This window comes from Centropristis striata, chromosome 5, assembly GCF_030273125.1.
Source record: "Centropristis striata isolate RG_2023a ecotype Rhode Island chromosome 5, C.striata_1.0, whole genome shotgun sequence".
NCBI classification, from domain to species: domain Eukaryota; kingdom Metazoa; phylum Chordata; class Actinopteri; order Perciformes; family Serranidae; genus Centropristis; species Centropristis striata.
The window spans coordinates 41,343,345-41,364,179 of NC_081521.1; the positions used below are offsets into that span (position 1 = coordinate 41,343,345).

Consider the following 20,835-nt stretch of genomic DNA (forward strand, 5'->3'; position numbering starts at 1 on the left):
CTGTGTAAAAATTGAATCTAAATTAAAGAGTTAGACAAACAATAGAAAACATGAATCAATAATAATGTAATAAAAGACAAAAAAGTAGATACAGTTGGATCGTAAAATAGATGAGTGATGAAAAATATAAAATGGCAGAAAAACACAGCAGATAAAACAAAATAAATTAAATTTGACCACTGAAATACAATGATGCATGTCAATAAATAACATATAACTGATATGAAGTGAAATGATTTGAAGTACAAGTCCTTCAAAATTACCACTGATTTTTAAAAAAGTAAATGTTTGTAAGTAAATCAAACCATCAAACTTTATTAACACCTTTCATACAGAAGTAAATAAGACAGAGCAGGTGTCAACTATAAAAAACAGAAAAACACAAAAGGTTTTTAAAAACTACAGACCAGTGTACACCAATCATTAAAAATGATAAAAAAGAATTAAAATAAAAAAAAACATTTCAGAGCTATAAGAAGAGTAAAACTGAGTAAAATAGAACTAAATAAAGAATTAGATAAAACTACAAAACAAGATGCATTAATAATGACAATAAAATGCTTAAAAGTAGATAAAGTTGGAATATGTTATAAAATCATAATATATATATATGACAGAAAAATATAACAGATACAATACAACACGTTACATTCAACCACTTAAATACAATGAGACGTATCAGTAAATTAATATTGATATGAATAATAAATAATTAACCTTTTTTTTTCAGATGTTTGGCTGAATCAGTGAGTAACCAAAGGGTTTACACCTCAAAAAACTATGAATATAATATGTAATAGCACTTCCTGACAAGACTAATTACTACTACTTATATTTCTGTAATGAGTGTCTCACCTCAGTGCTGTCTTCTTCCAGAAACTTGGGGATCTTAACAGCCACGGTCTGATTGGTGTCTTTCTTCAAACACCTCACCACTTTTCCAAAAGTGCCCGCTCCCAGAAGCTTCATGAACTTGAAGTCAGTGGGCAGCTCGTTTGCATCACGGGCAGAAGAAGAAAATGATAACTCGAAACTACTTTCTGCCATTTTTCTTTGTTGATCACTTTCTAACTAAGCTGAAAAAAAGAGAAGAAACAGGTGTTAATGTCAGCTACAGAGAGAGAAAGAAAGGAAGAATACTTACTTGTTTAACCGCAGTTATAATAATCTATACTAATATTATATAACACTAGAGGTGTTGTCAGTTCAGCCGATGTCCGTCTAATGAAGATATTCTACAGATGTTGTTGATTTTCAAATATGATGTGAAGAGTTCTAGAATTCTTTATGAGTTCTTCAGTTCTACAGGGAACATTCTAAACACACATGCACACACACTAAATCAGATGTTTTCAATAAAAACTGTGAAAAATATGACATTAATTATCAAAATATTTTCCCACAGAACAGCCAGAATGTGTCATTTAAAGGTTAAGGATATTATTCAGAGATACAGTTTGTTTTTTCCACTTTCTCAGACTCACAATCTAATAAATCCTCCTTTAAGTTTATTTTGTTGCTCATACTTTTGTAATATTACTTGAGTTATATTTGAATGCAGGACTTTTACTTGTAACAGAGTATTTCTACAGTTTTACCGCAAACAGCGAAACTCTTACAAAGTGTATTTGTCTTGTCAAAATAACAACTGAAAAAGTGAATTTTCACATGTTCCTGTGGCAGATTCATTACACATTTAAAATTCATTTTAGGTAAAAACACACTATGTCCATTGTTTTTAACATATATTTATAGTGACATTTTTCTCCAGTAACAGCTAACTCATAGTGAGTTAAAAATCATTTTTTTAAAGGAATAAACCGGTCTTTGAATTAAAAAAAGGCTATTTAAAAACTCAAAAACTAAAATCTCCATGAGGAAAACTACTGCGATGTTTTTGTCCTGACATTGTTTTTCGGTCTCAAACCAAGCCACTGTTTGTTTGACATATCTAGCCTACACTGAAAAAAAAAAGTGTTATTTACTTAGGAAAACCTAGGAAAGTTTTTGCACTTAGAAATTGTAAGTAAATTCTACAAGGGCGATCATCAAGTAAATCTTACTTGCAGGATATAAGTTACTTTTACTAGCAAACCTCAGGTAATTTACTGATTATTATTAATATGGACATTGAATTTTACTCTCTCCTTCTTTGTAAGTTTTACTCAGACTCTGACTGTAAAAATCTCACCTAAAATCAATGGCCTTTCAAGGTCATTTTAAATACCTTTTTAAGTTTTATTTATGGACTATATGTAAGTAACATTTACACAGCATTTTACATAATTTCTGCAGTTTAAATTGCCTAAATTTGTTCTTAATGTTTTTGTGTATTGAAACAATGACTTTAATGAATGGTTTATTTTTCTGTGAAAAAATATGTTTTTCAATAAAACATAGCTTAAGGACATCAAGCTCTAGAAGAAGCTTCTGGAACACTTCAAAAGTGCACTTCATTTTTGGTAGGTAACTCAAGTTCATGGCATAAGCAATGCCCATCAGCAGGAGACAGGCCTTTGCAACACTTCCACAGTTGTCAAGTACCTCAGTCCCTTCAACCACAATCGACACATCAGCGTCGAATGCACCTTCATCTTCTTCTCCTGTGTGGTAGACACAGATCCTCAGGACTTGCTCAGCCTGGTCCTCTTGAGCTGCCTCTCTGCTGATACCCTGTAAAATATATGTGGATCCATGTTCAGGTGCATAGTAGAGCTTAATTTTTTATTCAAGTTACAGACTACTGTCAAAAATATCAATATTTCGATAACAGCTTAAGTTTGCCATCGCTTTTACATTCACAAACAACCTGTAGTAAATCAGGCCTTATGGACCTTATGCACAACTCCAGTGATTCCTGAACTTTATTTCCTGTCTCATTATGGGAAACACTGAATAATACAGATGTGCATGTAGCACGCAGAGGAGAGGAGAAGAGAGAAGGGGGGAGGTAAGAGGACAGAGGAGAAGAGAGAAAATGGGAGAGGAAAGCAGAGGAGAGAGAATCAAGGAGAGGAGAGAAGAGGAGAAAGGAGGGGAGGAGACAGGAGAAAAGAGAAGCGAGGAGAGACAATCGTTACCCCAAATTTCACTGTTTTTCATGTTTTAATTTTTTGCTTTTCATGCATTAAACAAAATTTCATCAAGCAATATACAATTTTTTACCATTCAAGTAAACATATTTTGGTGAATTTAGATTTCAATTTTAGTTCTGTGATTCTTTTTTTTTTTATCATATTGATACATCACACAAGAATGCTCAACATTTGTTTGTTTTTGCCTGACCAAGGACAGAAACTGTTTTCAGGCCAACCAGCATGCAAAATAAAAAGTTGTGAACCACAAAGGGAGCCAAAGTAATTGAACTGAATAATTATGACTTTTTATTATGACTTTTTTTTTTTAAATCTCATTATCATGACTTGCCATGGGGATTTCTTCTTCTTATCTATTTTTTTTTTTATTGGTGGAAATGGGCTTCCATATGACATTTTTGTTTGTTAAAAAACAAACAGAAATATTAAACATTTTTGGAAAATATTTGAAAATACATTTTTCAAAGGGACCAATAAAAGCTCCATTTTCAAAAATGGGAATTTTCTAACAATTATTTTACGGTTTAAGCAGGTTGTATTTAAAGGGGAAGTGAATAAGAATACAATATAATGTACTCAAGTGAACATTGTGATCTGAAAATGTTTGAATTTACCTTGTAGTCCTTGATGAGTTCCCCTGAAGACTCCCCCAGGAATTCCATCAGGGCGCATCTGGCCACGGCTAACCATTCCATGTCTTAGTCTGTAGTGTTTCAACAGTTCTGTCCGTGTGTCAGCCTCAAATATACACGTTTTACAAGACCATTTCATCTTTTTGGAATCTGGAAAATACACACAGAAATAAATGAAACCTGATTAGAACTAGATTTTCATATCAGTATAAAAGTCACTTAAAACTAATAATGATAGGTACCTAGGGTTTTAGATTTACCTTACATTAGCCGTTCAAATCAAATACTGCTGCAGGAGAACTTTCCTGGTGGAGGCTGTAAAATACAAAGAAATCAAATGATTAATGCATCATACTCAAAGTTACTTGAATACCAAGGACAATGGAGAAGCAGCATTTATTGGGCTATATTCATATCACTAGAATATATACAACATTAGATTGTCCTTTCAACTTTTGTATCCATTACATTTTATGCGGCGCAGCACATAACTTCAAAATTTAAAACATATTCTGCTTCATTTTAATTTGGAATAGTATATGTTCTGTGATGATGGTAAACCTCTTTCAACTTATTAAGTGCAAAGCACTACACATTTTTTAAAATTATATTTTACTTTTTTTTTTTTTTACCTGAATAGCCAGATGACGTTGCTTGTGACACTGCTTGCTGTAGTTGCTGCTTGAGAGGGCACTGTGTCAACAGCAGAAAGTTGGTGGTTTGGGCTTAAGGACAAAAAAAAAACATAGACAAGATAAGACATTAAAACTACAGAATACTTCATTAAAACTACAGAATCATGTAACCAAAATAAACTGTACCATTGTCAAACCCATGTCATTTTGATAATATGCTTTCAAAATATTTTAAAATATCGCTCTTACTTAAAAATAAAAATTACACATCTTTCATACAGAATTGGAACCATTTCAGCAAGGTAAATTAGGCTACATCAAGAAAATCCTGCATTTTTGCCACTGTGATTCTGTTCCTCTCCTCAAAAAAGTAGTAGAGCATTAGAAATAAAGGCCTCCAAATAAGGTGATGGTCCTTTGGAAGCATATGGAAGCAAATTATCACAGCAAATGTTTTTTTAATAGATCACAAATATTTTTTTCAAATTCCCACAAATTAATCTCAATTTCAGATACTCAATGCTAATCAGTAGTTCTATAACAACACAAAAAGATGGAAAACTCATGATTTCAACAAGTGGCCTATCCTAGGTGCATTCTGTTGGTCCTTTTAGTTGAAATATGACACAAAGTATTTTAATATGTGGTATAAAAAAAATACAGCCACAGTAAGGAACAAATCTGAAATAACAATAAATAAAATCATATTTAGCATGATAAACTGGGTGAATTTTTTTTTAACCAAACTTTCTTGTAAGTTAAGCTCCACTGTCTGTAAACAACTTCTCACTGCACATAATTTAAAGAGCAGCAGAAACATGAAGTAAGGACAGAGATAAAATAGGACATGTGGGTAAACACAAACAGAAATGTAGTACAATGTAGTACTCCACTCGGATACCGTACGGAACTCGGAGTACCCCACCCTCCCCCGTGGACAATCTGCAACCTCAACACATTAGCGCGATTTATTTGTTTATTATCGTTGCTACGCGACCCGTCCATGTGCCTGTGTTTGTGTAACGTTACGCCAGCGCGAGGGAGAGAGAGATTCAGGCGAGGCTATTAATAATGCCAAACACTGGATGCGCCGGTTAACAAGTGCCCCCCGCCCCCAGTCGACAAAAGAGTACTCCAGTACTACTCGAGTAGTGACCCCGAACCTTCAGATAGTTAAATATGCCACTCGTTGCAGCCCTAAACATGTCCGGCCACATTATATCCTATATTGTTATGAAAACCACCGTCAACTTCACATTAAAAGAACTTGCTAGACCGTCCGGGAGCTACACGTTTCATAAACACAAAACAAACCACTCCTTTTGTATAAACTTAAGATAATTATCAAAAACGATAGTGGAGCTCACAACTCGTGCACTTACCCAGGGAACAGCACATGGATGTATTATATTATCGGAACAGCAAGGTCGACTGTTGTACCCCCGGGGGTGCACCACCAAAGTCCACAGGGACTTTGCGTTTAGTGACCATATTAAAATTACGCTACAACATGTAGCCTATGGTAATGGCAAGTATGGTCATGTTACATTTTATATTATCATCATATTATATTTGAACTTTTCATATGCAGGAAACCCCCTGAATGACTTACCTTCAAGGTGATTTAGCCGCTCCTGCCGCCATTAAACCTGACCGCCGTCACCGTCTTCATGTGTTTTGGCGGTCAAAGACGCGCATGCGTCCTGGAGGCGAGCATGGTCACAAGGCGCATGTGCGGATTCATAACATGAAACACTATTAAAACTTACTTAATATTTCTAAGTTAATGTGCAATGACATGAAACCTTTGAATATTATGTGAAAATATATAATAAAACTTACTCTTCCCACACTGTTTATTTATTACATTAATGACATATATAGATTTACTTGAATAATTCCAGTTCTCACTGATACTTACAATTAGAAAATAAAAATTGTGACAGTTAACCTAATCAATATTACTACACCACAAAATCATTTTTTTCAGTGTAGTACGACATTTTGCATTCATGTTCATTGCATATAAAAGTCCTGACATTAAAAAAATAATAATTTATTGTTAAACAGCACTATAAATGTCACAATTTTAATATATGTTGTGGAGATGCAGAGAAAAAGGCAAATTTGTATTTCTGAAAATGTGTGTAGTTTTTATTTTATTTTGAATTAAGAAACATAAACATAAATGCCCAATGTAACATATATATGTCACATCACAGATCTTTGACATTTAGGGGTAGATAAATGTGTTCTATGTGGTATGCCCCCCATAATTTTCCTTTAAGGATTACTTGGTCTGGGTTCTTATGGGTTAAGCAGGTAAAACTTGGAAAATATGGACTGGGATGACCAAGTGGCTGCAGCAAACCCAACAAACCCAACAAATGTAGGGTCACAATGGTTGTGGTTGAAATGTGATCATTACATTATTATGTATTTCTTGTGAAAGAGACCAGGTTTACATGTATTTTCAGTTTATACTTTTGAAAGTTGTAATTATGCACTTCCGCCACAAGGGGGAGTATCGTTTGAGTCAGCGCTGGTTGTACCAACGGCCTGCTGAACCAACACAACTAATGAGTCCTTTCTCTCCTTTTCCTGAATCTAGAGAGGTTAGTAGTCGCTGTTTTACACCAAAATATGTTTCTAAGCACTTTAGAACTATTTGGAACACTATCTGAGAAAGTTTGAGGAAGAAAATTAGTGTTTTATTTGGGTTAGAAACTCCTGTACACTGCAGCAGAGTTTTCCATGTAAACGAAGTCACAAGATGGCGGCCGTGATGTCGTATTTTTATTTATTTCTACTGCAGCTCCTTGACATTTGTGCTATAATAGATAAAAGTGTGTATTTGTAATGTAAGAATGTATTTTTTTATTAAGTTTGTTAAACTGTGATGTAGGATAAAAAGAAAAGCAAGTTAATATGCTTAACAACAGCTAGTAAATGTCATAAAACACATTAAGATTACAACAATGTTGGTAATAGTCAGTGCTGTGTGACTTAAAAACCGATTTGTAAATTCGTGAGATATAATATGAGATCTCAGTTATTAAAAATATCCTTTTGAATTGCAGTGCGAATGGTAAATTAGTGAAATAACCAAATTGAAAAAGATGTGAAATTTGTTTAAATGAGAAGAAGACAAGAGAGTTATAAATTCTGTTAATAGACAGAGGACAGCCTGCTGAACGAACACAACTAATGAATCCTGTCTCTCCTTTTCCTGAATCTATACAGGCATATTTATCTGTTAACAGGTTACTCATGCTTGAAGCCTGTAACATAACCACCCTTATTCAGTGCGTGTCCACCAACCATAGACCGTATATAAATAATGGACGTAGTCACCGTGACGTCACCCATTGGTTTGTGGACCGCCATCATGTTTCCGATACACGGAGCAGACCATAATTGGACTGTGGCGGAGCGCGAGGGATCTGACGACACTGACTACATGCATCTCTACACCTCAACCTGACTGAGAGAAGCCGCTGCTAATTCATGTTAGCATTAACTGGAGCATTAACTGGGATGTTAGTTTTGGCTAGCAAAAAAACAAAAACAAAATGTACGTTACTTACCTCAGAAAACTGAGCAGTTGGTTAGTCCAACCAAACGCTGAACAAGACATTTAATGAACAAAACGTTCAAATAAACTGTCATTAAGTGAAAATATAGTGTGAAAGGGTCAAAGTTATGAGACCAAACCGCTAAACGTCCTCTTTTCTATCTATATAACGTTATATATAACTTTACTGACACGTTGCCGTGGATACGCATTGCTCTGCTTCTCTCCTGGTGAAGGCTCGCCTTGTTAGTGACCTGTCAATCAAAGGTAGCCCCGTCCCAAATCATACGATTCTTTATCTTCTGTTTTCTTCTAAATGGGGCCATTATTAGAACTATTGACATCAAATTGTCTTGAAGAAGATTTTTTACTAGCGATTGAGACCATTGAAAAATTTTTCTGAGGTAATAAATCAAGTGAGAAGTTTTCAAATTTAGCACTGAAATGAATGGGCAGATTTCTTTTGCAGCCAAACTTAGCACCCCCTACTGGAATTTTCGGTGAATTGCAGGCTTTATGCACTTCCTGGTGGCCTCCATGCTCAGACACGGAGATTGCCGCCTGCCACCAAGGCGAACTGCTTTACCCCCAGTCCTGGACCCCCTTGATGGCATGTTGGTGGACTTGGTAGCCCTGTTCAACGGGCCCGGCACATGCACAGCTTTGAGCGAGCAAAGAGGGGGTGAGCCCACTGCCATAGAAAGGTTGCCATCCTGCATGGGATCGGGGAGCCCATGCCCCCCTGTCTGTTGATACAGGCAGCTGCCACTGTGCTGTCGGTTCTGACAGTCCCATTGTGAGCCCTCAGTCTTGGCAGGAACTATTTGAGTGCAAGAAACACAGCTCTCAACTCAGCCAGGCTCCGGACCACTGTTCGTTGACCCCACAACCTTTGTGGACTGACCAGTGGAGGGCCCTGTGGAGCCTTCAGGGGACCTCCAGTAGAACTGAGAGTCTACACTCAAAAAAATTATTAAGCCAAAAATGTGGACTTTATGTAATTTAATTACATGTAAATTTTCCATGTAACTTTGTTACATACGTTGAATGTAAAAGGTCAAATTAAATTCAATGTTTTTCTTTCATTAAAAAGTAATATAGATAAATTAAATAACGTTAAATGCAAATTTCTACGTAAACTTAATGTGTAGATTTACTTAAAATTTACGTATACTTTTACATAAACCTTATGAGTTCATTCAATATTACATATAAAGTTAAAGAGACTTATAAAGTCCATACGAAGTAAAGCTTATTAAGATCATAACTCATATAAAAAACCTTCCTTGATTACTACTAATAAGCAATAATTCTGAGGTAATAGAGGGAAAACTCTTAGTTAATGTCTTACTGGTTGTATAATAAGGCCATGCAGAATAAGGCATTATTAACTACTGAATAATGACTCATTAAGAGCCAATATGTTACTTATTTGCATGATAATAAGCAACTTATTAATGTTGAATATGTGTTCCTTAAACGGTAATTTGTTGCCCCAATTTGGTGCTTAATGTTAATAAAGAAACTCATAAGGTTTATGTAAAAGTATATATAAACTTTAAGTAAATTTACACATTAAATTTATGTAATTTGCATTAACGTTATTTAATTTATTTATGTTACTTTTAAATGAAAGGAAAACATTGCATTTAATTTGACCTTTTAAATTCAACGTATGTAACAAAATTACATGGAAAATTTACATGTAATTAAATTACATAAAGTCCACATTTTTGGCTTAATTATTTTTTTGAGTGTAGCTAGGAAGGCTGAAGCTTGCTCTTCCTGCAGTCCAGGCGTAGACCCTTGACACTGCGTCAGGTGGTGGCAGATTTCCCTGCCTCCAGCTGGCACTGTGAGAGCTGGAAGACATCCGCTGTTAGCCAACTAGGTCCGCGGTCAGCACGGAGTCACATAGAAACATTGGCAGGTTGAAGAAGCATGTTCCTGCCTGCTGTAAGCCGACTTTATGTCAGCGCTCAGCACAGCTGCCCACCACACGTTACGGTGTTACAGCCGCGGAACGGCTGCGCAGCCCGCGGTCGCTGTTGCTGATCGCTGCCACTCTAATCAATGAGAGCATTTCCACCGGGCCCAATGCGGAACGTTTCAGCAACGTCTCAGCCGCGGCTCTCCGCGAGCATTAGGTAGCATTTCTATTTTCTCCGCGAGTCGCTGCTAAACCGATGTCCGACTCAGAATCAACGCAGTTCATGCAGCCTAAAACTACTTCACATCAACATTATGTTTAGACCGAGGCACCAGATCAGCAACCAATCAATCAAAGGATCTCAGAGGATCGGCGACACGGACGACAAGAGACTGATTGTTGAAGTGGAACAGCATACAATCATTTATGACATAACACATTGTTTTACATACTCTTCTTTAGACACTTTATTTTTATTGTATTTTTATATTTTATTGCTTGAAGTATGCCTAGGTTGTTCTTTTTATTTAATTGTGCTGTTATTGTCTCTGTGTGTAATGCTGCTGCTACGCTGTAATTTCCCAGCTTGGGATAAATAAAGTATATCTATCTATCTATCTATCTATCTATCTTTTATAAGGATAGATGGTCAGATCAACAGATCTTCCACGTCAGAGAAGCAAAGTAAGCTGTTGGTTGTTTTTGTGGTTTACTTTATACACACAGTTTATCACGGGATCTCGCGGTCTCCCGTATGTTCAGGATTATCGCGTGTTCTCGTTATCTCGCGTGTATATGGCTGCTGCTGTTCCGCGGCTGTAGCGCGCCCGGTGGAAATCCCCAGTAAGCGTCCCCAAGCAGATCAGGGTGTTACGGATGGTCAACAAGCGAACAGAATTATTTTCCCTTTTGTACCGGCAGGTTGGAAAAGCATGTTCTTGCCCGCTGTTAGCCGACGTCTGTGCTCAGCACGGGTTCCCCACACAGCATGTTAACTCAGGAAGCTGCGAGTATTACTGCTGTAACTGCATAGCTCTTCTACCCTGCTGGAGCTGGGACTGGGACAGCAAGAGATGCTGTCTCACAACCCAGAAGCATGACAGAGCCCTGCCTGCAACTTCTGCCTTCATAATGCGAGAGAGGCAGGAGGAAGCCGCCCTTTTTGTACCAGCAGGCTGTTTGACGTTTTTCTTGAATAATACAGGAATATCAATTTTGCTTAATTTGAATACAATGCAGTATTATTGCCAGTGTAATTATGTTTGGTAAGAATTGAATCAACTCTCAATTTGTGTCAGAAATGGTAACAACCAAAAGGTTGGTGCAAAAAAATCTTTTAGAATGAACTTGAAATTATCATATCATAAACCCTGATAAACTTTAATATTTTTAAGTAATACGTTATTATTAACAGATTTAAGAGGAGAACATCGTGACACACAGTGCTGCATCTCAAGTTAACATAAATTCTCTGCAGCTGTGTGTTGACAAACATTATTCTTAAAACATTGATCATAAACTGTTGGATTATTTTCCGTCTGCTCCATCTTGCTGCTGAACAGTTGAGCCTTCGTGACCTGATGATACGAGTATAGCTCCTGCTGCCAGTTCACCTGTTAACCTGTGCAAACTTTTTGTTGCTCTTTTTTGGAACATATAGCTGGTATCAAATTCAGAGAGAGCATACATTCCATGAAGTTCATCAGGTAACACATTATGTATCTTTGTACAATTTTCTATAGTCACACATTCTACACAGAATATTATATACAGCATGTACAGTAAGAAGCATGAGCAGTTATTCCATTCAAGTTCAGTCAGTATTTATTTTCAAATTGTATTTGTTCCCGATCAAAATTGGTGACATTTTAAACCTCTGAACCCCAACGAGCCACTTTAAGACGCGTTTTTTTCTCTTTTTACATTTTACTCAATGTGATCTTGCATGTAACTACAATTTAAAAAATGCATTCTAACCATTTTCCAAGTGCTTTCTACATATTGAACTATTCCATTTTCCCGCCTCTGTCTTCCTACGATAAACAATGTATATTTGGGTACATCTTAAAGAAAAACGTACATTTCAATCCTACTGGTTGTAAGGTGGGATTCATATTTGTCACGTGACCATTTGTCTCAGCAGAATTAATTATGGCTTTTAAAAGAGACAGGAAAAATTAAGTAATTTTAACTGAAATATCACAATTTTAAGTTTTAGTTACGTTGTTTTAGTTAAGTTTTAGTTTTAGTTACTTTCTCTAACATAAACTAACTGGGATTCATATTTGTCACGTGACCATTCGTCCCATCAGAATCAATTACAGCTTTTTTATTGAGACAGTAAGAAAAAAAGTGATTTTGACTGGAATATCACAATTTTAAGTTGCTTTTTTACTTTCTCTAATGGAACCTTTTTGTAACCTATGAGGACTGTTTAAAAGTTCAGCTCTATAATGTCTGTTTTTGCAGTTTCTTTCTATGATAAATGGTGGAGTTTTTGCAATTGTTTTGGCATGGTGGGGTTCAGAGTGTAAAATGTATTAGGAGTGTGGGAGGAAACCGGAGTACCCGGAGTAAACCCACGCAGTCACCGGGAGAGAAAAGATTCTCCACAGGAGGAGGGTCAGCACCTCCTGCCGTGCCCATAGTGCTGCCCTGCTGAAGCTCTGTGGAGGTTGTTAGTTAAAAACCTCCACAGAGCTTCACTTGCGTCCGTCGTCGTCTTAGTCATCTTGGTCATACGGGTGGATGGTGCAGCAGGAGCCGAAGGTCTTCTTCATCCAGGAGGAGTCGACGGATGCAGTTCTTCTTCTTCTTCTGCTCCGACTTCTTCTAGGTGCTGGCGCTGTCTGTAAATGAAAGTGTTAAACACCTCAAACATCCTTCAAATGAACAGAAGACACAAGAAGAAGTGATTGTTTATGTTTCTCACCATGTGTCCTGTCCGTTTTGTCTCTGTCCGTCGTGTCTGTCCTAAAGTTCAAACTCCATAATAATATTAATAATAATATCTGTTTTTACAGTGTCTTTCTATAATAAATGGTGGAGTTTTTGCAATTTTTTTTAGTCTAAAATGTATTGGGAGTGTGGGAGGAAACCGGAGTACCCGGAGAAAACCCATGTAGTCATTGGGAGAGAAAAGATTCTCCACAGACAGGAGGAGGAGGGTCAGCACCTCCTGCCGTGCCCATAGTGCTGCCCTGCTGAAGCTCTGTGGAGGTTTTTAACAAAAAACCTCCACAGAGCTTCACTTGTGTCCCTCTCTGTCTTAGTAGTCCTGGTCATACGGGTGGACGGTGGCGGTGCAGCAGGGGCAGAAGGTCTTCTTCATCCAGGAGAAGAGTCGAAGGATGCAGTTCTTCTTCTTCTGCTCTGACTTCTTCTGGGTCCTGGCACCGTCTGTAAAAATCAAAGTGTTAACACCTCAAACGTCCTTTAAATGAACAGAAGACTCAAGAAAAAGTGACTGTTTATGTTCCTCACCATGTGTCCTGTCCGTTTTGTCTCTGTCTGTCGTAACTCTGTCCATTGTGTCTCTGTCCGGCACTTTCACAGAGTAGGTTGTGTAAAGTCCAACCGGCAATCTAAACACACACACACACACACACACACACACAGAAAGAGAGAGAGAGAGAGAGAGACACACACACACACACACACACAGTTATTGTATTATTCCTGTCATTATCATGACATCTCCCCCCACGTGACCTGATGTAGGTTTGTGGATGATGGTGTTAGCTACATATAAATCATTATCCACAGCCAAACCCACAAACAACGACTCCTGTGTTCTGTCTGTTAAAATTACAGCTTTTGTCAAAGGAGTCTGGTTGCTTTGAAGAAAGTGATATGTTTTTCTGGGGACAGGGCTGCAGATAAACAGATTTTAGACAACTAAAAAATGTCAATATTAGTTTAAATGTTAGCTGTATTCATAATATTTTATCCTTTTTGCCTCGCGGACAGACAGCTCTTTCTGACGGGAACTGAAGCTGTTATCTATGCTTTCTTCAAACAAAAACCGCAATTTTACATCACCGGATAGAGCCCAGTTAATTTCTTTATGGTATTGTGTGACTATGAGATCGGACCTAACATGATGTCCACAGCAAGGCATTCTGTGCTGTGATTAGTTTTGCTACCTAGACATGTTTCTGCTCTGCAAGAACTCATGCAGCCACATTGATCACTTCTGTTGTTGGATATTTGTGAAATAACACAGAAAAAGTGTTCACATCTTCTGGAAGACATCATAAACTTCTGTCTGCAGGCAGGTTGAGTGTCTTACCTGTCTGCTCTCTCCTCGTCATCCAGCCGCAGCGTGTTCTCGGCTGCAGCGGGCGAAACCAGGATCACACCTGGTGGAATGTCTGTGGGAGATGTTGTCATGGCCGTCATGTCTGTAGTCCCCGTGTCAGTCACTGTCACACAGTAAGTCTTGTGCAATCTAAACAAACACACACACAGAAAGAGAAAGAGACACACACACAATTAGTGTATTATCATTGTCATTTTCATGGAAACTTACACCCACGTGACCTGATGTAGGTTTGTGGATGATGGTGTTAGCTACATATAAATCATTATCCACAGCCAAACCCACAAACAACAACGCCTGTGTTCTGTCTGTTAAAATTACAGCTTTTGTCAAAGGAGTCTGGTTGCTTTGAAGAAAGTGATATGTTTTTCTGGGGACAGGGCTGCAGATAAACAGATTTTAGACAACTAAAAATATCAATATTAGTTTAAATGTTAGCTGTATTCATAATATTTTCTCCTTTTTACCACGCGGACAGGCAGCTCTTTCTGACGGGAACTGAAGCTGTTATCTATGCTTTCTTCAAACACACCAGACTAACAGAAACCAGACTCGACAAAAACAGCAATTTTACATCACCGGATAGAGCTCAGTTAATTAGGGCCTCAGGGCAATCGCACCGAGCACTACTGTTATGCTGTGGATTTCTTCTTCTTCCTCTTCCGGACGCTTTTCGTCCTGCTACTAGTCCTACAACTTAAAGAGTTGCAGGACAAATTATATATCAAAACGTGCGGTTTGATCAGGATTGGTGTGCTATTACTTTTCTCTACAGAATACAAATTTTTCGTGACATAAGTCGCGAAAAACTGCTCAAAATTTTGCATTGAAATGAATGGGACGGCCGACAAAAAATGAGCGAAAAAGAACAATAATTGGAGATGTTTAAATGTCTACTTCTCCGGCATAATTTCACCTAGAGACTCCATTTAAACTTTAAACAGTAGACACAAGTCTTGTGTATCGGTGTATTAATCCACGTTTCAATAGGTCATATAGTTTTTTATCAATCCCTGTTCAATGACCATGATCATTTTTGGAGAAATTCTGAGATTATAATGGGTGTGTATTGTACGGAATGTGTAGAGGGAGAGGTAAAACTGTCAAAAAACAAATTTGAAAACTGCGCTCCAGGCCGCAAATTCCACTCTACAGAAATAATTTATGCATAGAAATGTAGGAAAATTTGTCTTCTCACTCACAATCCTCTGGTAAAGCTGTCAGAGTTATAGTTTGGGCGTATGATGCAGAGATGCGCCACCAAAACCACCAACAGCCTCATTGGGTCCCATATTAAAAACGCAGGAAGATTTCGGAAAAAGGGAAATCGAACAGTTACTTTAGATCGCTCTAACAAAGCCATTTTTTCATTTTTCTTAAAAAAAAACATATGTAGACGTTCTCGAAGAACTCAGGACGCTCAAAGTGATCAGTGATCAGTCGGATCAGTGATCAGTCGGATCAGTGATAGGTATTATGGTTTTGCCAAAAATGCTTTCTGTTCGAGGCCAGAAATTCCAGTCCACCTCTGGAGCTCTGTTCACCTCTGGCTGCTGTCACTGGCAGGTGTCAGTTAATTCTGTTGATTGCTTTGATCTTTGATGTGAATACAGTTACAGATACACACACACACACACATGTGCGTAAGTGCTCACACTCCTCACACATGCATACACATGCTTCAAACGCACACGCACACACACACACAGACAGGTAACTTTATGTGATTTTAATTACACACACACACACACACACATAACTTCATACGATTTTCGCTACACACACACACAGACACGTAACTTTATGCGATTTTCGCCACACACGCACACACACATTTTGAGGTTAAAGGTCATAGTTTGAAATCTCTGAAGAGTCTCATCATAGTGTACACACACCGGCAGTAGCCCCCGTGGCCCTTTCAAAATTTCCCCAGAGGAAATTTTCTAGTTTCTTTATGGTATTGTGTGACTATGAGATCGGACCTAACATGATGTCCACAGAAAGGCAAGTGTTCACATCTTCTGGAAGACATATAAACTCCTGTCTGCAGGCAGGTTGAGTGTCTTACCTGTCTGCTCTCTCCTCGTCATCCAGCCGCAGCGTGTTCTCGGCTGCAGCGGGCGAAACCAGGATCACACCTGGTGGAATGTCTGTGGGAGATGTTGTCATGGCCGTCATGTCTGTAGTCCCCGTGTCAGTCACTGTCACACAGTAAGTCTTGTGCAATCTAAACAAACACACACACAGAAAGAGAAAGAGACACACACACAATTAGTGTATTATTATTGTCATTTTCATGGAAACTTACACCCACGTGACCTGATGTAGGTTTGTGGCTGATGGTGTTAGCTACATATAAATCATTATCCACAGCCAAACCCACAAACAACGACTCCTGTGTTCTGTCTGCTAAAATTACTGCTTTTGTCAAAGGAGTCCAGTGACTTGGAAGACAGTAATATATCACTCTATCCACCAGTCAGGGTGGATTAATAGGTCAGCAGGAGGCTCCTCACTTACTCACAAACAAACACGGAGTTAGGGTATTGTCCCTGTTGCTGTCGTGACCTCTTTAAAGAAACACCTTTTTTTCTGAGAGAAGATAATCTTACCTGATGTCCTCCTCAAGTAGTATCTCACCTGGTCCATCCTGCAGCAGCCTGTTTTCAGCTGCTGCAGGACGCACCAGGATCACACCTGCTGGAATGTTCTCCTTAAGAATACCACCTGCTGGAATGTTCTCCTTAAGGGTACCACCTGCTGGAATGTTCTCCTTAAGGGTACCACCTGCTGGAATGTTCTCCTTTGGGAGTATCCCACCTGGTCCGTCCTGCGGCAGCCTGTTTTCAGCTGCTGCAGGACAGACCAGGATCACACCTGCTGGAACCTCTGTTTGATCCTGTGTGGTTCTCTGTGTCTTCCAGGTGAACTTCTTCTTCTTGATTCTGGGTTGGGAACAGGAAACAGGACTTTAATGACACTACAGGTGAAGAGAGTCATTTTTTAACTTAAAGAAACAGTAAAGAAACAGTGCCTTAAGGAAACAGTGCCTGAAAGAAACAGTGCCATAAAGAAACAGTGCCTGAAAAAACAATGTTTTTGCTTGCACTATCTCACCCTAATGCACCATAACCCAATCAGTCACTAAATTGTGTCAAACACACACACACACACACACACACACACACACTTACAGGTGGCTGTATATTCCGCTGGTGATAAACGGATGAGTGAGTATTTGGCTGGGAGTGATCCTCTTGGCCTCGTCCAGGCTCAGCATGGCCTCTAGTAGGTCGACGGCCCATCCTGTCCGCAGGGCCTCGCACTTGTCAATACTCTCCAGATGCGCCTGGTTCAAGAAACAAACTCTCAGTTAAGTCATCCAAATGATTTATGAAAAAAAACAAAACGATAAAAAGCAGCAGCTGCTTCACACTCACCCTCCTGAGTTTGTCCAGACTGAAGCGCACCTTTGGCTGGTACTGTGGATGAGAGTTTGCGTGTCCCTGCCAATACTCCTGATGGGTCTGAAAGAAGATAATCAGCATGAATATTCCTCTAAAAGATTGATAAATCTTGAGACGTGTCGACATGCTAAGGAGAGATGAAATGACTTTATTGTGGTACCTTCAGTCTCCAGGTGTTGCACTCAGACTTGGTGAAATATTTCCCAGTCTTGCGTCCCTTTTCTAGTAGATGGTCCGGTGGTACACCCAGGAGAGCAGTGATTTCATGCAGCTGGACAGAAAACATCACATCAGCACCACATGCAACAACTTTTCTCTTTTGCTCTAAATGTTCTTTACATGACTAAACATCAAACTAAATCCTGCTGTGACACTGAAAGAAAACTTAAAGCTGTGAATGAATAGTCTGTTGAGGAGAACAGGGACGGAGTGGAGTCCAGCTCCAATGGATGACTTACTGCTTCATACTCGGTGTCTGCTGAGAAGAGCTCCTTGCCGTAAAGCAGAACGGCCATCACGCAACCCAGCGACCACATGTCGATGGCCTCAGAGAACGGGAGGCCCAACATTATTTCTAGAGCCCTGAATGTGAAAGAACAGCACAATGAAGGACGTGGCCACATTTCAAGGATCCAAACTAACTGAGCAGGAAGTGCAGACGGTGTGCAGACTGACAGCTCGCTCTCTTCTGATGATAACTCAGTCTTACCTGTAAGGAACCACCTGCATGGTCGTCCCCTGCTTGGCCTTTGACCGGTGCATGGTCAGGCCGAAGTCGATTAGTTTGACCCCGAAAGGTCGTTTCGTGTGATCCACCATCATTATGTTGTCGAGTTTCAAGTCAGTGTGAATCAGCCCGATGCCCTTTAGAGCGTCAAACGCCGTGGCGAGCTGTGAGGACAAAAAGGACGCGTGTCAGAGGAAGTACGATGGTTTAAAGTGTTCTTATCATAAATTATATTTATTTATCTATATTATATAAGCCCTGCGATGGTCCGGGGACCAGTCCAGGGTGTAACCCGCCTCTCGCCCAATGTCAGCTGGGATCGGCTCCAGCCCTCCGCAACCGGAGTGCGGATAAGCAGATAAGGTTAATGAATGAATGAAAATTAGAAATATAAGAAAGAAATATTTTTTCAGAAATAACACAAAATGTCTACAGATACATAACAAAGAATTAAAACAACCAAATAGTTAAAAAAATAATAAATAAATAGTCATAATCAAAATAAATAAATACATTTCTCATGCACTGTTATTCTTATGCAGCGGCTATTTTGAGAAACACTGCATTATCTCTGTGTATTTCAGATATTGATATATTATAGTGTATTTCAGAGTTTGTGTGTGTTCTTACCTGCTGGATAATAAAACTGACATCACTCAGCTGCATGGGGAGACATTTTCCCGTTCGGATGAAGTCCTCCAAGCTGATGTCGAGAGACTCGAACACCATGGCCTTCCCAACACTGGTATCAAACCAGCCTAAGAACTGGATGATGTTGGACTGGTCCAGTTTCTGGCACATTAACTTTTCCATTGTGGAAACCTGCAGACACACACAGAGAGAGGTGAGGATTTCTGTTCTGGGAAATGATTAATAACCTTGACTTCACTACATTTATCTGAGAGCTTTGGTCTCAGGTTACAAATTAAGACTTTTACACGTCAAAGTCAAGTTATCATTTGACAGTTCCAGTCATTTTTCATGCAAAGACATAATTGGATAATTTTTATTCAGTTTTTTGTTAATTTGACAACTTTACCCATGAGATGGTAAAGTAATTGAAATTAGCCTCCATCATCAATAATTATAATTACACAATTTAATTTATATTATTCTAAAATTAGTCGTTCTCCATTATGAGTACTCTTATTTTCTGTGCTTCAAGTTTATTTATGCAGGTTATATCTACAGTCTCATATTACTATAACTGCAAAAAATTGACAAGTATACATATCTAATTTCTAGAAAAAATAACTTATAAAACATTTTATTTCAAGATATCTGAACAAGCAACTTTAAGCTTGTTCCCTTGACAGATTTTATTTATATTTATATGTTTTAAAATAACAAAACACTCATTCGTTGTTTTGTTTTTTTTAGCTTATATGGTATTTTCCCCAAGTAAAAACTATGAATATAATATGTAATAGCACTTCCTGACAAGACTAATGACTACTACTTATATTTCTGTAATGAGTGTCTCACCTCAGTGCTGTCTTCTTCCAGAAACTTGGGGATCTTAACAGCCACGGTCTGATTGGTGTCTTTCTTCAAACACCTCACCACTTTTCCAAAAGTGCCCGCTCCCAGAAGCTTCATGAACTTGAAGTCAGTGGGCAGCTCGTTTGCATCACGGGCAGAAGAAGAAAATGATAACTCGAAACTACTTTCTGCCATTTTTCTTTGTTGATCACTTTCTAACTAAGCTGAAAAAAAGAGAAGAAACAGGTGTTAATGTGAGCTACAGAGAGAGAAAGAAAGGAAGAATACTTACTTGTTTAAGTTGTCCTGATAATAATCTATACTAATATTATATAACACTAGAGGTGTTGTCAGTTCAGCCGATGTCCGTCTAATGAAGATATTCTACAGATGTTGTTGATTTTCAAATATGATGTGAAGAGTTCTAGAATTCTTTATGAGTTCTTCAGTTCTACAGGGAACATTCTAAACACACATGCACACACACTAAATCAGATGTTTTCAATAAAAACTGTGAAAAATATGACATTAATTATCAAAATATTTTCCCACAGAACAGCCAGAATGTGTCATTTAAAGGTTAAGGATATTATTCAGAGATACAGTTTGTTTTTTCCACTTTCTCAGAGTCAGAATCTAATAAATCTTCATTTAAGTTCATTTTGTTGCTCATACTTTTGTAATATTACTTGAGTTATATTTGAATGCAGGACTTTTACTTGTAACAGAGTATTTCTACAGTTTTACCGCAAACAGCGAAACTCTTACCAAGTGTATTTGTCTTATATCTTGTCAAAATAACAACTGAAAAAGTGAATTTTCACTTGTTCCTGTGGCAGATTTTAAAAAAATTAATTATAGGTAAAAACACACTATATCAATTGTTTGTTTTTTTCAAACATATATTTATAGTGGCATTTTTCTGCAGTAACCACTCTTTATAGTTTTTTCACCACTGCACGTGTGATAGTC

At 38.2% G+C, this 20,835-nt stretch overlaps 2 protein-coding genes and 1 long non-coding RNA gene across 5 annotated transcripts in view; all 3 read right to left on the reverse strand.

Annotated features, from left to right (window-relative positions):
• The window catches only part of LOC131972142 (uncharacterized), a 39,701-nt gene extending 22,873 nt beyond the window's left edge, over positions 1-16,828 (reverse strand). For all 3 annotated transcript variants that reach the window (XR_009394436.1, XM_059333919.1, XM_059333920.1), the window contains exons 1-2: positions 16,256-16,828; positions 14,158-14,316 (exon numbers count right to left, since the gene is read on the reverse strand). Coding sequence is in view for 2 of the 3 variants with exons in the window: in XM_059333919.1 (XP_059189902.1) it covers positions 14,158-14,316; positions 16,256-16,365 (269 nt within the window). In the remaining variant the exon portion in view is untranslated. The remainder of the gene's footprint in view (positions 1-14,157; positions 14,317-16,255) is intronic.
• On the reverse strand, positions 2,395-4,453 carry LOC131972158 (uncharacterized). Its single transcript, XR_009394438.1, has 4 exons — positions 4,360-4,453; positions 3,988-4,042; positions 3,710-3,877; positions 2,395-2,673 (listed from the first exon to the last, which is right to left on the reverse strand). It is a non-coding gene; the product is annotated as an uncharacterized LOC131972158 (long non-coding RNA).
• On the reverse strand, positions 16,796-20,479 carry LOC131971579 (homeodomain-interacting protein kinase 2-like). Its single transcript, XM_059333087.1, has 8 exons — positions 19,867-20,479; positions 19,012-19,203; positions 18,364-18,545; positions 18,113-18,236; positions 17,815-17,925; positions 17,628-17,714; positions 17,382-17,536; positions 16,796-17,132 (listed from the first exon to the last, which is right to left on the reverse strand). The coding sequence occupies exons 1-8, from the start codon at positions 20,056-20,058 to the stop codon at positions 16,796-16,798; spliced, it is 1,380 nt and encodes a 459-aa protein (XP_059189070.1). The 5' UTR covers positions 20,059-20,479.
• Positions 20,480-20,835: the final 356 nt, after the last annotated feature.